At 58.5% G+C, this 14,183-nt stretch overlaps 1 protein-coding gene across 1 annotated transcript; it reads left to right on the top strand.

The window, feature by feature from the left end:
* Positions 1-1,307: 1,307 nt before the first annotated feature.
* On the top strand, positions 1,308-7,805 carry HS3ST6 (heparan sulfate-glucosamine 3-sulfotransferase 6). Its single transcript, XM_081131062.1, has 2 exons — positions 1,308-1,782; positions 7,058-7,805. The coding sequence occupies exons 1-2, from the start codon at positions 1,370-1,372 to the stop codon at positions 7,671-7,673; spliced, it is 1,029 nt and encodes a 342-aa protein (XP_080987188.1). The 5' UTR covers positions 1,308-1,369; the 3' UTR covers positions 7,674-7,805.
* The last annotated feature ends 6,378 nt before the right edge of the window (positions 7,806-14,183 follow it).

The following is a 14,183-nucleotide window of genomic DNA, read 5'->3' as shown; positions in this document are numbered from 1 at the left end:
GGCTGAGCCTTGCCCTGACAAGCAGGTGCATGCCTGGCATCTGGGACCTGAGCTGGGGCCCCAGTCAATGGTCTTCACCCATTGGCTCTGCATAGTCCCCTCTGGATAGGGAGCTCTGGAAGTATTTATGGGTCACAGAGGCCCCCCCCCCTGCCCCTCAGAGGTGCCCCAGGCGGCTGGGACTTGCCCAGGTGCCATCAGGCCCAGATGCCACTAATGAGCAAAACCCAGGGCAGAGACCTCTGGGTATTGGCTGGAGAGGCTGGCCGACCACCTTGCCAGGAAGGCTGGGCTGGGGCAGGGGTGGAGAAAGGACAGGGGTCCATGTCCATCTCTACCTGGGACTGTTGCTCAGTTCTCAGAGCCCGATTCTCCTCTCTGCCTTCCTTTTCTGTGCCGTCCTAGGGGTTCAGTGAACTTAGGGGAGCATAAAACTCCTGCAGAGTGTCCAGCACACAGCAGGTCCCATAACTATGAATAACCCCTGAACCTCACTGCCCCTCAGAGGGAGCTCCTAGGACAGCACCTGGGTTCTTCCTCCTAGTTCCCCCAGAACAGGTCTCCTGAGTCTTTCAGACCTCCAATAGGAGCCACTTTGCCAGCATCAGAGATGGGTCGCTGACACCCCAGGGAACACCAGGTGGGCTAGGCTACATAGACAGACGGTGTGGCACTGTAGAAGGATCAGGAGACTGAAGTTTGCATTTCACTGCGCCCTTGGGCAAGACATCTGTCCTCGCTGAACCCGTCTCCCTTACTCTAAAATGGCAATCATACTTGGCTAGCGCTCTCCAGCCACCAGGACCGTGAATCTGATGAATGGCAAACCGACTGTCAGGGAGGTGCGCCCCATTCCTGCTGCAGGTTTCCCCGGGAATCCCTCTGCGCACTAGGGCTCAGGCCTACGAGCCTCCGTGGCTCACTTGCTCGGCCCGCGCACCTGCTGCGCCAACCTGGTGGGCGAGGGGCGGGATCGTCGCTCTAAGACCTAGTGCTGGGGCCCACGGTGCTGCTCTGTCACTGCCCTGCCCTGCCTCTGCCCCATCCCGGGGCGCAAGGGTGAAGACCCGGAGCGGAGAGATCTGGAGCCCACGGTCTCCCGGGGGGAGCGTCCAGGTATTCTCTGAGGCTCCCAGTCACTCCGCAGCATCTGTGGGTGCGGGCCTGGACCCTGTGGGGCAGTGGCCTAGGAAGGCGGGGCCTCCGCTCTGGGCGGGGCACCCCGCCCCCGCCCCTCCCCGCGCCCGCTCTGGGCTGTGGGAGGCTGGGCGCCGAGCAGAAGCCAGGCGCTGCGGGCTGACCGAGGCGCGGAACGGGATGCGCGCCCTCTTGCAGACCCGGCTCCCGGGCCTGGGCGCGGTGCGGCTGGATGGCAGGTAGCGGCGGCCTGGGCGGCGGGGCCGGGTGCGGCCAGGGCGCGGGGGCAGGGCCGGCGGCCGCGCTGCGGGCGCCCCGTGCGCCTCTGCTGCTCGCCGCGCTGGTGTTGGGCGCCTACTGCCTCTGCGCCCTCCCGGGCCGATGCCCGCCGGCCGCCCGAGTCCCCGTGCCGGCCCCCGCACCCGCGGTGCCGCCCCGCGTCGCCCGCAGCCCGGAGGCGCCGGCTCTGCCGGTCGCCAATGGCCCGGGCCGCCGGCGCTTCCCGCAGGCGCTCATCGTTGGGGTGAAGAAGGGCGGCACGCGCGCCCTCCTGGAGTTCCTGCGCCTGCACCCCGACGTCCGCGCGCTCGGCTCCGAGCCCCACTTCTTCGACAGGTGGTACGAGCGCGGACTCTCCTGGTACCGGTGAGCGCCCGCGCCCTTCCGCTCCCGCCGCTTCCCTGCGCGCCCGGCTCGTGCCTCCGGGGAAACGGCGGGGTGCGCCCCTGGGGGATCCCTGGGGGCGCGGCGGGGAGAGGTCTCGGGCGTCGCGGGTCTGCGACCAGCCTGGGTGGGTGTGTGGGTGGCGGCGAGGCTTCGTCACTGGCCCGAGCTCCAAGAAACTTTGAAAACTCCAGGGAAAGCCCTGGTTCGGGGCCGCTGAGGGGGGTCTCAGCCAGACTGGGGAAGGGGCTGCCATCCCAGGTGAGAAGTAGTTTCAAGCTAGTGTGGTTTGAGCGCGTTAGAATTTGTCAGGCTCAGTCACCCTCCCCCGCTGGCCAGTTACCCTAGGAAGGGGCTTCCAGGATCCCTGCCGTCTCCTAGAAAGTGTCTGCCTCCCAAGACTCCTGATCCTGGGAAGAGGAGTCCTCCATGGTCCTGAGGGTCTGGAGAAAGTCTAGGCTTTCGGAGGAAGGATGGTGCCTTTGAGTCAGTGCCCCAGGACGGAAATTAGGACCCCAGCTTCATGTCATGGGGCTCTACTCGACCAGGATGGACTTGGGGTACAGTGTGGAATGTGGAGGAGCACCTATCCCCGATGAAACAGCCTGTCCTGGGGGCCGTGGAATGCCAGCCCCTCCCTGCTGAGACTGGCACTGAAGGCAGAGTATGAAGACCTGCCTGCAGCCTCCGTCAGTTTGCACACAAGCCTGCCACCTGCCCTGTCCCTTCCTATGGGGGGAAATGAGGGCTTATAAATGGAGAGTAAGTCACCCCACTCCCTGAAGCTCTCACCTCAGCCCCAGCTTGGGACCAGCCTCTGTGGGGCAGAGAGGACCCTGCCCAAGGTCCTGGTGAATTAGTGGGGAGTTGGGGATGGCAGGACCCAGACTCTTCATCTCCAAGTGCACCAGTTTTTCTGTTCCCAGATTCCTCACCTCCACTCCCATTTGCTTTCTTTGCCTTTTGCCTTAAAAACCACTCATGGGTTTGGGAGAGCCCCAGTGAAAACAGGGGTTCTAGCTCCTGAGCTCAGAAGGGTTGCTGCTGTCAGGGGATCCTCAGGAAGTGGAATGATGGTGGGAGGGAGGTGAGTCCATCCTTGAATCCAACTGGCTGAATCCTGGCATCCTCAGAACTCAGAGAGACCGTGCTACTCACTCTGACAGTGCCACTGGCATCCCAAAGCATTTTCAATCCCTCACTGCTGGGGGGGGGGGGAGTGGAGGGGGTGGGAGAGTGGAGAACACACTGTTAACTGTAGTGCAAATTTCAGGGTCCACAATGATCCCAAGAACTTTGACTACAAGAAGCTGGGGGGAGACGTTGAGCTGGGCTAATGGGGGGCTGCAGGGGAGGCTAGAATGGGTGTAGCCCTAAAAGGGTTCTTAAAAGAGCCAGGGATCCTGAGGCCCCTTCCCGGCTCCCCTGCGAGCATGCTCCAGCTCTGAGGGACAGGTCTGGGGAAGATGAGGGCCTGAGAGGCGGCAGACACTAGACCCAGACTGGAGGTCAGATCCTCAGCTCGGGTCTCTTGGAACACTGGGGTGCCCAAGATGGGAGCCAGGGGGTTCAGGAGGGAGTTTAGCTCTGGTAAAGAAGGGACTTTCTCCTTCCTCATTTTTAAAGCCACCTCCACTGGGGGGGGGGGGGAAGAGGGGGGTGCAGAGGATGCAGAGGGTCAGGTCCTGGTGGCCTTGCCCCATTAATCCGGAGGTGCTCTTCTGGGCTGTCTAGCGCTGACCCCTCATTGGCTGGTGCACAGTGAGCAGGACCTGGGCTGCCTGAGCTGCTGGAGTTCCTTCAAAGGGGACTGTCTCACCGAACTTGTCCCAAGAGGGCTGGGTGCTGTTACCACCTGAATTCTCAGGGCACGAGACAGGGTGTGGGTGCAGAGTACCTAGCACAGGTGCCCATGTGCTGACATGTACAAACATGGGCTTGGTGTGCTTACAGGTGTCCTGTGCCTCTGGCCCTTTTTTTCTTTCAACCTACTCTGAGTGCGCAGTGAGCCTCTGAAAATGCCCACCCCTTCCCCAGCTGCAAAGAGGGTGCCCAGCCCCTGGGCACGGTCTGGTGGTGGTGTTTGCTCTCAGGACCCTGGGCTGAGCCTCTAGGAGTGTTTTGGGTGGAGGGTTAGGGTGGTGAGTAGAGGAGGAGTACCCCCAGCTGAGTTTCTGGGACACTCATGCCCACTGGGCTGTGACTGACCTCATTCCAGGCAGTGACCCTGGCCCTTCCCATGGCCTTGGCAGGTGGGCTCTGGGGCTGCCCAAAGTTGACCTTGACCAAACCTTTCCCTCTCCCTGAGCCTCAGTTAGCCCATCTCTGAGACTCTTGAGGGTCCTTCATCTTGGGACTGTGACCTCCAAATACCCCCAAACTCAGTCAGCATTTGCTCATCTATTCATTCACTCACTGAGCATTTCTGTTTGGCAGGTGCTGGGGTTCACAGACAAGGGCTATCCTGTCTGGGGGCAGGTGGGGCTATACTTTGACCTTAGCATTTGGGAAAATTGAGAGGAGACAGGAGGGGTGTAAGTGGGGAAACCCCTTGGTTCCTGGGGCTAATGCAGGGAGTGGGAATATGTGGGGAAGGGACCTGGGCTTCTATGGGACTTTTCTTCCTGTGTTAAGCCCAGAAAGGCTCCTGTGGCAGGGGACCAATGTCCCACCCCCAGCACCCTATGGATCCACACAGAAACCCTAAGTAGCTTCTGCTCAGTCCCAGGCCCGGCTGGATGGGGCCCAGGCAAGACGGGGGACATGAGGGGGGATGAGACTAAGGAGGGAGAGTGGCCTGGGGCTGGATGGAAGCCGCAGGGAAATGCAGACCAGATGAACAGGGAGGGTCCGGGAACAACTTGTCAGATGTTTGCTGTGTGGAGGTCAGAGTCCTGTTCCTCTCATCCCCTCCCCTGTCTCTCCCAACCCCCGAAACCTCCATCCTCACCCTCCTCACCCTCCTCCATGCCCAGGCCAGGACAGGCTTCTGAGGGCAGGTGAGGATAGTACTTGATCCCAGAGATCTCAGATCTCAAAGCTGGTATGTAGCAAGAGTGGGCCCGGAAAATCTGCAGCCCCTCCCATTCCCATCCCCCTTCCACAGGGTTCCGGGAAGCACCTCCCACTCCGCTCCTCCCACTTCTGTGGTATCCTTCCTTGCGGCTCCCTCCCCTCAGGCAGGAGTGCTGGGTGGGGGAATGTTCAGCACCCTAAGTGCCCAGTTTGGGAGGGGAAGGAGTGCTTCTGGGATCACTCAGTGCCTGGGGGAAGAAAAGCAGGGGTGTAAAAGATGGAAGGGGAGGATCCTGGAGTAACCAGGGCTGGTTCCTTCCTGAGGGGGGCAATGAAGGGAGGGACAATGACTTCTGGTCCACCTGGCAGTCCATCTGCCCCAGCCCAGGCTTCTCTTCTTGGGTCTCAGCAGTGAGGTCCAGTGGAGGAGACTCCCTTTCTTTTGATTCCCTCCTGGGGAAACTGGGGGGGGGGGGCCTGAAATGGCCACCTTAGGCTGCAGCCCTGGCCTCAAGTCCTTGTCAACCCCTGAGGTCTCACTGAACTTATCCAGAAAGGCCAGGTGTTGTTCCCGCTTGTAATCCCAGGGCACAAGGCAGGGTGTGGGTGCAGGGGCTCTGGGAGCAGAAGCCAAGCTGACACTGCCCCTTCCAGCAGCTGTAGCCCCACAGGTGGGAGTGCTGTGGGTCAGTGCCCACCCCACCCCCAGCTTTTCACTCCCTCTCTGAGCGGCAGTGTGCCTGCCTATCAAATGGGACAGTGAGTGGGTTGGAGGGAGATTCCAGCTCACTTTGTCATCGTGATGGGGAAACAGAATTGTCATCCCTCCCCTTCCTGGTGACTTCTGTAGACCAGTTCTGACCAGGGCCTTGTTTTGAGGGGGTGAGGGAAGTTTCCAGAGCCTGAAGACCATGCAACACACCCATCTCCCCTGAGCCCATGGGAGGTGTCAGGGGAGCAGCTGGTATGCCTGGGACTCACATCCCCAGCACCCTCTAAGCCAAGCACCCCAGCATGTGGGTCTGCACACCTGTGTGTTCACCCAGCTTGAGTTTCATTGGGGCTGAGCAGGAAGAAACTGGGGTCCTGCCTCACAGGAGCTTGAGTCTGGGGGTCCCTTAGGCTGGATGCAGGCTGGATGAAACCTGAACTTTGTCCTGTGTATCACCTCCTGGCTGGCGCCAGACCTGGAGGCTGCCAGTGAGGGGAGGAGCAGTCCCCTCAGAGGACTGGAGGCAGGGCAGGGCCTTGGGCAGAGGCCATCCCCTCTGAAGGCACAGGTCCCACAGCTTCTGCCTCCATTAACCTAGTTTCCAGCCCTCTCTTCAGTCCTCCCTTGGAGCTGTTTGCTCAGCTGGCCCTGCAGCGCCCTGCCACGCCTCTCCCTGCACTACCTGGGAAACTGCTCGGGGTACCTGGCCTGCTCAGTGGGGTGCTTGGAAAGGGCTTCCCCACGTTTGGGGCAGTCAGGGGGCGGTCATCAGCGAACTCTCCCAGAACCTTGATATGGTGACAGTGCCCTCTGCCCTAGTCAGAATGAAAGGAATTGGCCGAAATGCTGCAGTCACAGCCTTGCATCCTGGGGTCCGAGCCAGGCCTGGGAAGCTCTAGCTGCTGAGGCCTTGGGATTGGTCCTCAGGCTACCTCACTCATAGTTCTCTAATGTGCTGGGCTGTGCCGGAGGCTTTTGGCATTTGAATTGGGCCCGGGTCAGTGAAAATTAGTGGGGCTGTAATCAAAGGGGGCGGAGGAGCTATGCAGGGCAGGGAGTGAGAAGAAGAGCAGCTGACAAAGGTGTCGGGACACTTGTCAATTATTAATGGCCTAATTTAGGGGACACCTTCATCCATTTAATGAAAGTGTGACCTGGGTAATTACAGTGTAGGATCCTTTGGGGTGGGGAGGGTGGGTGGAGCCCTGTAGATGGCAAATCCAAGCCACTGGCATTAGTGGTGCTTGGTCTGGAGTGGGAGGTACAGCAGTGACAGGGTTGGGGCGCAGTCTAACTAGGGTGGGCCGCCTGACAGGAGAGGCTGTCACTGTGGGCCTGTGCTGGGGCTGGGTGCTCTCAGCCCACATCCCAGGCTGCCCACCGTGGCACTTCAGGATGGGTGGGTCTGGGGGAGGGGAAGGCTCACCTACCTTGGGGGTCTGGGGCATCCCTGGGGCTGGTCTATGATGGGAGGGCTTGAGGGGAACCAGCACCTTCTCATGCCCACCTCTCCTGCCATGCAACCCGCAGGAGCCTGATGCCACGCACCCTGGACGGGCAGATCACCATAGAGAAGACTCCCAGCTACTTCGTGACTCTCGAGGCCCCTCACCGCATCCACAGCATGTCCCCGGACACGAAGCTGATCGTGGTGGTTCGGAACCCTGTGACTCGGGCCATCTCCGACTACGCACAGATGCTCTCCAAGACCCCGGGCCTGCCCAGCTTCCGAGCCCTGGCCTTCCGCCACGGCCGGGGCCCCGTGGACACAGCCTGGAGCGCCGTGCGCATCGGCCTCTACGCCCAGCACCTGGACAACTGGCTGCGACACTTCCCCCTGTCCCACTTCCTGTTTGTCAGCGGTGAGCGCCTGGTCAGTGACCCAGCTGGAGAAGTTGGCCGAGTGCAGGACTTCCTGGGCCTCAGAAGGGTTGTCACGGACAAGCACTTCTACTTCAATGCCACCAAGGGCTTCCCCTGCCTCAAGAAGGCCCAGGGGAGCAGCCGCCCCCGCTGCCTGGGCAAGTCCAAGGGCCGGCCCCACCCCCGAGTGCCAGAGGCAGTGGTCCAGAGCCTGCGGGACTTCTACCAGCCCTTCAACCGAAAGTTCTACCAGATGACCGGCCAGGACTTTGGCTGGGACTGAGAGGCCAGGCCAGCCCACGCCCTGTCTGGGGATACTCAGTAACCTTAATTTATGCCTGTCACCCAGCCAAAGCAGGCTGCGCACACATGCTGGGTAGAGAGAACTATTTAAGAAATAAAGTTTGGATCTGTGTTCTTCCACGTGACCTTGACGGTTGGAGGGTGGGGACTGGAGGTGCCACTGCCCAGGGGAATGAGAATCATACCAGCTAACTCTAGTGGGCACTGTTGGAGTGCCAGAAGAGGTCTAACCGTGATATTTATATACCCCTTGAGGTATGCTTGGCCACATGTCACAGATGAGCAACTGAGGCTCAGAGGTTTAGGGCCTGCCCAGGGACATACCACATAGCCTCGGTGACTCTGCAGGCTGTCCCAGAGCTCTCTTCCCAGCCTCAAGACACCAAGCTGGGTAGTCCTATGTTCCTGATGAGGAAACTGAGGTCTCAGGTTACCCACTTGAGTGGTGGGGCAGGATTAAGGCTGGGTCTGTCCAACACTTTGGTCTGTACCCATGACTTTAGCTAATTTGGTGTCTTATTGCCCAGTGGACATTCCCTCCCGGAAACCTGTTGGAATTGCTGCACACTGAGTGTGAAGTGACTCTTGTGTGCAGGGAATGGTGTTCCTAACAGCCTCCTATCAGCTCCCCGCACTGCCTACCACAGGCCAAGCCCACAGGTCCCACTCACCAGACCCTGCTCAGAGCACAGAGCATGCCCCAGGCTCTTATTGTCTCAATTTTGTTGTATTTACCCAGCTTCCTGGAGGTGTGGGGATGGGCAGGAATGAAGGCTCATCTGCAGCCCAGCTGTCTGCTCAGCTCCTATTCTAGTCAGGCCAGACTGAGGCAGGCTGGGGTGCCCTGTCTTTCTCTCTACCCCTGGGAATGCCAGGCCCCTCAGTAATGACTCTTAATTGCTCCTGGCCACAGTGCTCTCTGCCAGGTACTCACCAGTTGCACTGACAATAACTTCCAGGGCTCCTTAGGTCCAGGCCTGGCATACCCAGGCTGCCCCGGGCCCTCGTAGGACCAGGCAGTGGACTCTGCACCCCAGGCCTTGGGTCCATATCATATCCTTGACCCCAAAGGGGCTTTTCTACCCTGGGCTACTTGGGCCACAACCTGTCCTGCGCCTCAGGGTCAGAATGAGGATTTTCAGGGGAGTAGCACCTTGTCAGTCACCACTCTCCATTTCAGCTAGTGCCCCCACCAATCACCATGGTCACTTTGTCACATGACCTACCCATGGTGTGGACTTGAGGTCAGTGGATGTTGGTGTATGAGAAGAGCCTCAGCAGAAGGCTGTGTGGGAGATGGGGACATCTGTCTCTAGCAGGCAGGAGGCCCACCCCTTGCCCTCCTAGTTCTGCTCCCAGAGGACACTCCAGTCTGGAGCTGCCTTGAGGGGCCAGTATTGTTTTCTAGGCCCACCATCCAGGGAAAGCCAGGAGCAGGGCTGGGGGCTGGTCCCAGGTCACCTCGGTGGAACTGTGGTAGAGATGTGGGCAGATGTGGGTGACATGTACTCATAGCCTCCTCCCCAACTTGGACCTCTGATGTGGGTCAAGGGGAGGGCTGGCTCAATTTACAATAACGAGGGTGCCCAGTTTAGGAATCTGCTGGGTGGTGAGCACTTGTGCCTGGCAGCTCTGCTTCCATTTCCTATAAGGGACTCTACTTAGGGATGGCATGGCAGCCTGCCCTGGTTGGCAGAAGCAGGAGGAAAAGCAGGACATCCCCTGGCCCCAGTCCTAGTTCCCAGCCTTATCCATGCATATTTCTTCTCCCTGGAGACCCCTTGTCCAAACTTCTGACATCTCATGCCTGGATGGCTTCACAGGTCCCTCATTGTTCCCTGGCACCTCTTTTTTCACCTGCAATGAGTAGTCTGCGTGCATGGCCACCAGAGGGGTGTCTTCAGAGTAAACCAGATATCATTATTTTAAAACACTCCAATCTTCTCCCCCACCCCCCTTGCTTCTAGAATGAAGACCAGATTCCTGATTGCAGCAATCAAGCCTTCTGAGGTGTGGCCCCCACCCATGCACCTCTGTCCTTTTCTCACCCCTAGGCTTCTGCCCCTGTCAGCTCCTCCCACCTGCTGGGATCTTTCTGACCTCATAGTCTTTGCACATGCTGTTCCCTCTGTCTGGAATGCCTTTCCTGCAGAAGGTGCACACTGAGATGGAGGCAGCCTCAGAACAGGGCAGCTGAGTTCTCACTCTGGGCTTGTTTCCTCCCTACACTTGGAGTTCCTTTCCTGAGCCTGCCGGTGCAACTCACTTTCCCTTCCTGCAGCACTTGGGTACAGAGCTGTGGGGCCACTAGTTTGTTTGGCTTTGGCGCCCAGGCTGAGCTCAGAAGGCAGACTCTGAGGCCATGAGTAGAAAGGGTAAACTGGTTTGTTCTGCTCAGCCCCCCTCAGTGGAAACTGGGCCTAGCCGCCAGCTCCAGTGCCTGGACCTCGGAACACACTGAGGGCAGATGTGGTAGGCCTCTCCAGCTGTGTGTGGGGGTGGGGCTCTGTGGGGGATTCAGCAGCCTTTAATTAAAGTCCCCAAATTGCTTCCCCAGCTGCTTAGTGGGTTTTCCATGTTGGAATGTTCCAGAAGGGGTGAGAAGTACTGATTCAATCACCCTCTTCCTGTTCTGCCCAGTGGAGGAGAAGGGGCCAAGGACCCCTTTTCTCCACCCCCCCACCCCAGCCCAACTAGGGTGGTGTGAGTGGGAGGGAGTGGGGGTCCTTAGAGCTCTGGGTGTTCAGGAAGGAGCTTGGAGGAGCTTGGGAGGTGGCTGCCTCTACCTTGGGGGTCCTTAACCTGCCCCAGGCCTTTTGGCTAGGGTTGGTACAGGCTGGGGACTATGGGACCCTTCTTCCCTGTCACTGGGACAGGCAGGTGCATTTGGGTGAGCACAGTGCTCTCCACTGGGTACCCCACAGGCCTGGAAACCCCAGCAGTCCCCTGCCCTAGGTTGCTTGTAACGAGCTGGAGAAGGGAAGGCATCGGGACCTGGACCCACCCACCCCATTGACCCCAAAATACTTTCTTAGCATGAGTCTAGATGAGGAGAGGAGACCAGGACAGAAGGTGCCAGCAGTTTGCCTGTCCTCCGTATCGTGGGCATGTCACTTCTCATCGTCCATTGAGGTGGCCCCTCTGCCCAGGGTTGAGCCATCCTCCCCATGGTCCCTTCTGGGACCTGTCCCCCCAAGCTCTAGATGCTCTCACTCCCAGAGAGGCCAGGCCACGGATGAGAGAGGCTTGCGTGACAAGTGGAAGTCGAGCCAGCCTTCAAGTGAACTAAAGACTCAGCAGTATAGGGAAGGGCCAGAGAGAAGGTTCTGGGAGATCTTTATTAGTTCTCCATGGGCATGAAGGGTGCATTAAGGGATTCACAGACCTCAGGGTAATAGGACAAGGTTACAGGGAGGGACTGTTTGGGAGCACACCAGTGAGGGGGGCGCAGGGAAACTGTGCCTGGAGTCCACTCCTCTGCTGGGAGCTTGCTGTTCCTAGCCCCAGGAGACACCAGAGGTTGGTCCTTCTGCTCCTTTCCAGGGGGAGGGGAGATATCCTGCCCCAGCCTCAGTTTCCTCCCACACCTGCACCCCTTAGTTTCAGCCGAAGAGTCGAGGGGGGCCCTCTGCAGATCTCTGGGCTCAGTCTAAGGGTGGCTCAGTTCTCCAGGACTTTGTCAGGGCAGATTCCAGCCGCCTTGTCTCCCTGGATGCTCCGGCTCGTCATGGGAATTGGCCTCAGTTTCCCTCCCTGAACCTAGTCCATCCCTGGGCAGCAAGCCAGGGCGATTGCCAGACTCACCTTATCTCCCGCCTCAGTGAAGTGACACTGTTTTATGCTGCCTGCTGTCCAGTGTTTGAAAACCACTGTTTTGGTTTTGTAGGTTTTGCCTCAGTTTTCACTTGTTGCAGACAAGTGGGCAAATCCAGTCCCTGCTCCTCTCTCTCGGCCTGAAGTGGAGAGTTTTAATTTAGAGGGAAGGAAACGAAGGCAGGACAGGGCAGCGGAGAGAGCGCAGGACTGGCTGCCCCAGTCATTCCCGGGACCCTGGGGTGCGGGGCTGCCCCTGGCTGGCTGGCACCTGGCCCGGGGTGGTTTAGGGCAGGGCAATATCTGTGGGGTGTGTCGGGGTAGGTAAGGGGGTGGTGTGGAGAATGGGCGCTAGGAGATGTAAACAAGTACCTGTGGCTGGTAGTTTGGCTCTGTGATTAATAGATATCAAAGAGACAAATACAGAATTTAAAAAAGCAGTTGGAACATCAGCCTCAGGTCCTTCTGTGGCAGGAGATGTTCCCTTTGGAGCCCTGGCCCCTTATCAAGCTGTGAACCACAGCCCCAACTCCGGGGGATTTGTCTCAGACATGAGCTGTGCTCTGGGACATTCTGGGTCCCAGGATGCCAGGGCCCTGGGCTGGGCATCTGTCCATGGCACAGGGCCCAATGGCCAGGTGCAGCAGCCCTTCCATGGCCCATGGGCTTGGGGAGACTGGCTGGCAGAGGCTTGCCCTGCCCCAATCCACTCCACCCTGAACCCCCTTGAAGACTCTCTGACCTGCTCCCAGGGCAGGGGTGGTGAGTCTGGGGGTCTGTGGGACAAGCAGAGGGCACAGTATGTGCTAGGCAAGCTGGCCTGGAAAGAAGAGGTTTGCCCAAAACCCCAGGTGGAGTAGAGGGTGGGCATGAGGAGCCCATCTGTGATGGCTCCTGGAAGCTGGTCAGTCTGCTGGGGTCCAGAGGCAGGGCCCACACTCTGGACAAGGCTGCCAGGGTTGCATCTCCAGATAGGGTGAGGTCAGAGCCTGGTCAGGAATGCCCTGAGGGCCTGGTTGGCTGAGGATCCTGTCTGTGATGGCCACCACAATGACCCAATGGACAGTAGGCCACTGGAGCCAAAAAGACCCTCCAAGTGAGCATGCACTGCAGCTTCAGGTGACATCCATGCACCTGAGCCCTGCTGCCCTGGGACATTCAGCCCCACCTTTCAGAAATGATGAATCTCCTCCAACAAGACCCCCAGCACAGCCACTGCCCAGGCTTCAGGGACGTCAGACAAGAGGCCAGGGACCCTTCTCTGGCTCAGAGCCAAATCCCCGGCTTTGAGGCCAAGGAATTCCTTTCATTCTGCTTAATCTGAGCCACATTGCATTCGCTTTTCCCTGGAAGAGCTGTACAAAAAGTCAGTCAACCAAAACAGTTAATGCAAAACTGTTGCCAGGAGGATTTCGTACAAGGGGATTCTGATTAAGGGGAAAACAAGAACTGCATTGGGCGTCAGAGAGCAATCGGAGATCTCGCTCTCCCTGTGCCTCTAATCTCAGCTCTCCCGCGGCCAGCCGATGGCCAGGCGCGGGGGAAGAGCTGGCCCAGCCTGACAGCTGCCCGCAGGTCAGATCCTATCACTCCCTTCCTGTTTCACAGGGGAGGGCGGGATATCTGATGGAAAGCCAACCTAGACAAATGCTTTGACTGCCTCGGGGAAAGCCTATCTCCCACACAAAAGGACAGGAGATAGAGGGGCTGTATAGCAGGGGGACTCCTCTGCCAACCACATCATTTTTAGGGGGAGAATCATCTGGAAACTGTCTGACCCACTGTCTGGACTCTGGTTGGGGAGTGTGGGGAGCCTCCTCATGCAAGTGGGGTGTATAGGGGAGCCTAGTCTTGTCAGGGTGCAAAGTGGGGAGATGCACACAGCCAGAAAGAACATTTTGGGGCCGCAGAATTTCAGGCAAGGCCCAGAAGATGGGGAAGAAACAAACCCAAGATTCCTTTGTCCCTAGGAAGTTCACCACCTCATGATATGCTCAGAAAGAGCCCCAAAGCCCAGGGAATTAGAAAGAATGGGAAAGAAGGAAAGGAGGAAGATGCCAATTATAATAGTGACAGCTAGCATTTCCCTGGGCACAGAAGAATGTATTTAAAGTACTGTACTTAGGCCCTAGCTGGTGTGGCTCAGTTGGTTGGACATCCTCTTGTGCACCAAAAAGTTGCCGGTTGGATTCCAGGTCAGGCACAGCCCCCCCCCCCCCCCCCCCCCCCCCCCCCCCCCCCGGCTGTGGGCTCAATCCCCTGTAGGGGGCTTGCAGGAGGCAGCCAATTGATGTTTCTCTGGCAAATGCTCCATCAATGCTATTTTATTTATCAGGTAGCTATGTTTTTAGCACCATTTAACAGGTGAGTAAATTGAGGGTGATAAGGGTCTGGTGTTACCGGGATCTGGCAGAGCACACACACCCAGGTTTGTCTGCCCATGGCTCAGGCCCTCAACACCCGTGCTGTGGTATGTTGTCCAAGTGGACGCCAGCTTAGAGCAAAAGGGGGAAGCGGCTCCTCGGTGTTGGCTCCTGGGTGGACAGGCGTGGTAGGCAGAATTCTGGGGTGGCCCTCAAGATTTCCAGTCCCTGAGTGTGCATGTGCTGTAAAATCCCCTCTCCCTGAGTGTGAATTTGATGGACGTCACTCCTGTGATTTTAAAAAATATATATGT

This window comes from Miniopterus schreibersii (assembly GCF_964146895.1).
Source record: "Miniopterus schreibersii genome assembly, chromosome: 3".
Classification (NCBI taxonomy): domain Eukaryota; kingdom Metazoa; phylum Chordata; class Mammalia; order Chiroptera; family Miniopteridae; genus Miniopterus; species Miniopterus schreibersii.
This window is presented reverse-complemented; position numbering and strand designations above follow the sequence as displayed.